This window comes from Mesitornis unicolor, unplaced genomic scaffold (assembly GCF_000695765.1).
Source record: "Mesitornis unicolor isolate BGI_N332 unplaced genomic scaffold, ASM69576v1 scaffold8431, whole genome shotgun sequence".
Taxonomy (NCBI): domain Eukaryota; kingdom Metazoa; phylum Chordata; class Aves; order Mesitornithiformes; family Mesitornithidae; genus Mesitornis; species Mesitornis unicolor.
Window position 1 is genome coordinate 15,100 of NW_010163068.1, and position 2,419 is coordinate 17,518.

Sequence of the window (2,419 nt, forward strand, 5' to 3'; positions counted from 1 at the left end):
CAAATTAATGTACATAAAAGAAGGGAGTTTAGTAACTTCCTTGGATACCTCAGGTTTTTCTGCGTAAAATGATTAAATATTTGTAATAATAACCTGAAATATAGGCAAGTTCTCACTTGATACTGAGCTGCTGAGGGAACAGAAGTTGTTGACTGAATGCTACAACATTTTGTGCTCAGAAGCAGATCTGCATATGAAAATTAAAAGACTTAACATCCTCTGTTCATGTCATAGTCTTTAGGTAGAATTTAAACCAAGCAGTTGATATGCATGGCTATTTGAAGGTGAATGTCCATTTACACAAGAAAACAGGAGTGGGCTGTATTCTGGGAGTAGAATGCACACAGTTTGAATGCTAAAACCATCCTGAAGCCTTGATGGGGCAAGGGCTGGGGTAGTCCTCTTCATTTTTTCTCTGGAGGTTCGTGTTTCACCCAGTCCTCAAAGCCACCAGCATATTGCTGAACTCTGAAAATATGCAGAAGATAGAATGTTAAGGACTTTTCTTGAAAAAGGTATTTAAGAGGTTATGACAAAAAAAAAAACCCAGCCCAAACCAAGCAAAAAAATCAAGATAAAAACCCATACAAAAATTCTTTGCAATCAAATACACTTGTACCTAGCTTCAATGAGCCAGATCAACATTTATTGTTCTGTAATACTGCCTGCTTCCCCGCAGTGTGTTCTGTAACTCTTTTCTTCCAAATGACACAATACTGGAGATCAAACATCAAGCAAGTAGTAGCAGCTGGATCTACGAAAGTTTGCCATTTTTTATTTTAAGAGAGAACTGACTCACTGTGGCGGGAGATTTACATGTTACTATGTTGAATACTTCAGATGTCATCAAATAAAGGCAGCACACTGATCTTTCCTTCCTTGCAAACCTACATGCTCTATAGAACTTACATAAGCCTGCTCTAAACTAAACTCACAAAAACCCAGCATGCAAACAGAACCGACTCCTTCAATTAGGCAGCATGCAGAACAGGTAATGGAGGATATTTTGCATTTACTAAAACAATCTAAGATACAAAATTAGTTCCATAATTTTGAATAGAATTAGCAGGGATATTCTAATTCATGAACTGCAGTTCAGATAAGCAAACAGCAAATTTTTAAAATTCTATCTGCAGTCTTCAAGCCTACAAGGCACCCCCTGGCACGAATGTAACAATTCTGCCAACCACACACTACTTTTGCTTTCACTCTACCAATCTCATGGTCTTTTTAGCTACTGCCTTCACTGCTTTACTCCCGGCAAACAAGCCAGTGCTTTACTTGAAGTAAAAGCATACTTTGTCAACAGTGAACTGTACAGGTAGAACTGCAATTTAACAAAGGGTGTGGTTTCATAAACTATCTAACCTAAGATTGTACTTCTACCAAAACGAGCAGTTCTCCACCTTTCCAGTCATTCTGTGTCTCAGAACTAGTGCTTATGAAGCTCTATAAGGAAGGAATATCTTGGCGAGGGAGCCCTAAGAGGCAGAAGGACCCTTCAGAGGTGGCACGGTCTTGCAGTGGATTGCACACGCGCAGAGCTGCCGAGGGGTTGTTCCACAGGGCGATACACCTCACTTTGGTAGAGCACCCAACAGCATCTTTCAGGGTTCAGTGGAGACAAGATGGAGTGTCTAACTCAAATACCAGTTGTTTTGTTCATATTCCACATTTAAATTTTTATTCCTGCCCACAAGAAGCTGAGTATGAGTTCTGCTTCATGGGGTGATGTTGCATTAATCCCATCCTCACGCACCCAAGTCATACCTGCTGAAACCCAAGGATACAGCAAAACCAAGTGCTTGTTTACTTCTTGTTCCTGCCAAACAGGAGAAAACCACAGGGTCCAACCTGGATGGCATCTTTTCATTGTATTGCTCCTTGAACTCCGCTGGGTCCATTTGTAGAGCTTCCACTAACTCACCCACTGGGAAATACAGAAAAAAAAGGTCTCATTAATTCTTCATCTACAGACAGGCTTACACTTTAAGGCTTCCAATTTCTCTGGAGGAAAATTTTAGCCTCACAAGATACTAGCAGCTATCTAGCACAGCTTCTCTTTGCTCGGTCACCACCACTTGTCCAGACACGACCACTGAGCAAAGGAGAACATTTGACCTCTCTGCACAGTTAGGAACTTACGCGGTATGTTGATGGACGCTGGGATTTTTCCAAATCTGTCGATCTCCCACCTCTCCCGTACGTCTATGTGGAGGACGTTGGTCTTCTTCAAGTCTTTGAGCTCTTGGTAGGAGAGGCTGGGCGCCCCGCCGGTGCAGAGGCCGCGGCTGGTGGCCCTCGCCGCCCCAGGACCTGTCAGAGAGGTGCAGCCCGTGAGCCCACAGCCGGACCCCGGCCTCTCGGGGAACGCCGTCGCCTCTAATAATGTTTAACATCTTCACACGGGGCTCTCCCC

At 43.2% G+C, this 2,419-nt stretch overlaps 1 protein-coding gene across 1 annotated transcript; it reads right to left on the reverse strand.

Moving 5' to 3' along the window:
* Positions 1 to 209: 209 nt before the first annotated feature.
* Positions 210 to 2,316, reverse strand: LOC104547939 (thiosulfate sulfurtransferase/rhodanese-like domain-containing protein 3; the record flags this gene model as incomplete). The annotated part of the gene is made up of 3 exons (XM_010193812.1): positions 210 to 468; positions 1,771 to 1,930; positions 2,146 to 2,316. Coding segments are annotated over 3 exons (395 nt in total), but the record flags the coding sequence as incomplete, so codon positions are not given.
* Between the last annotated feature and the right edge of the window lie 103 nt (positions 2,317 to 2,419).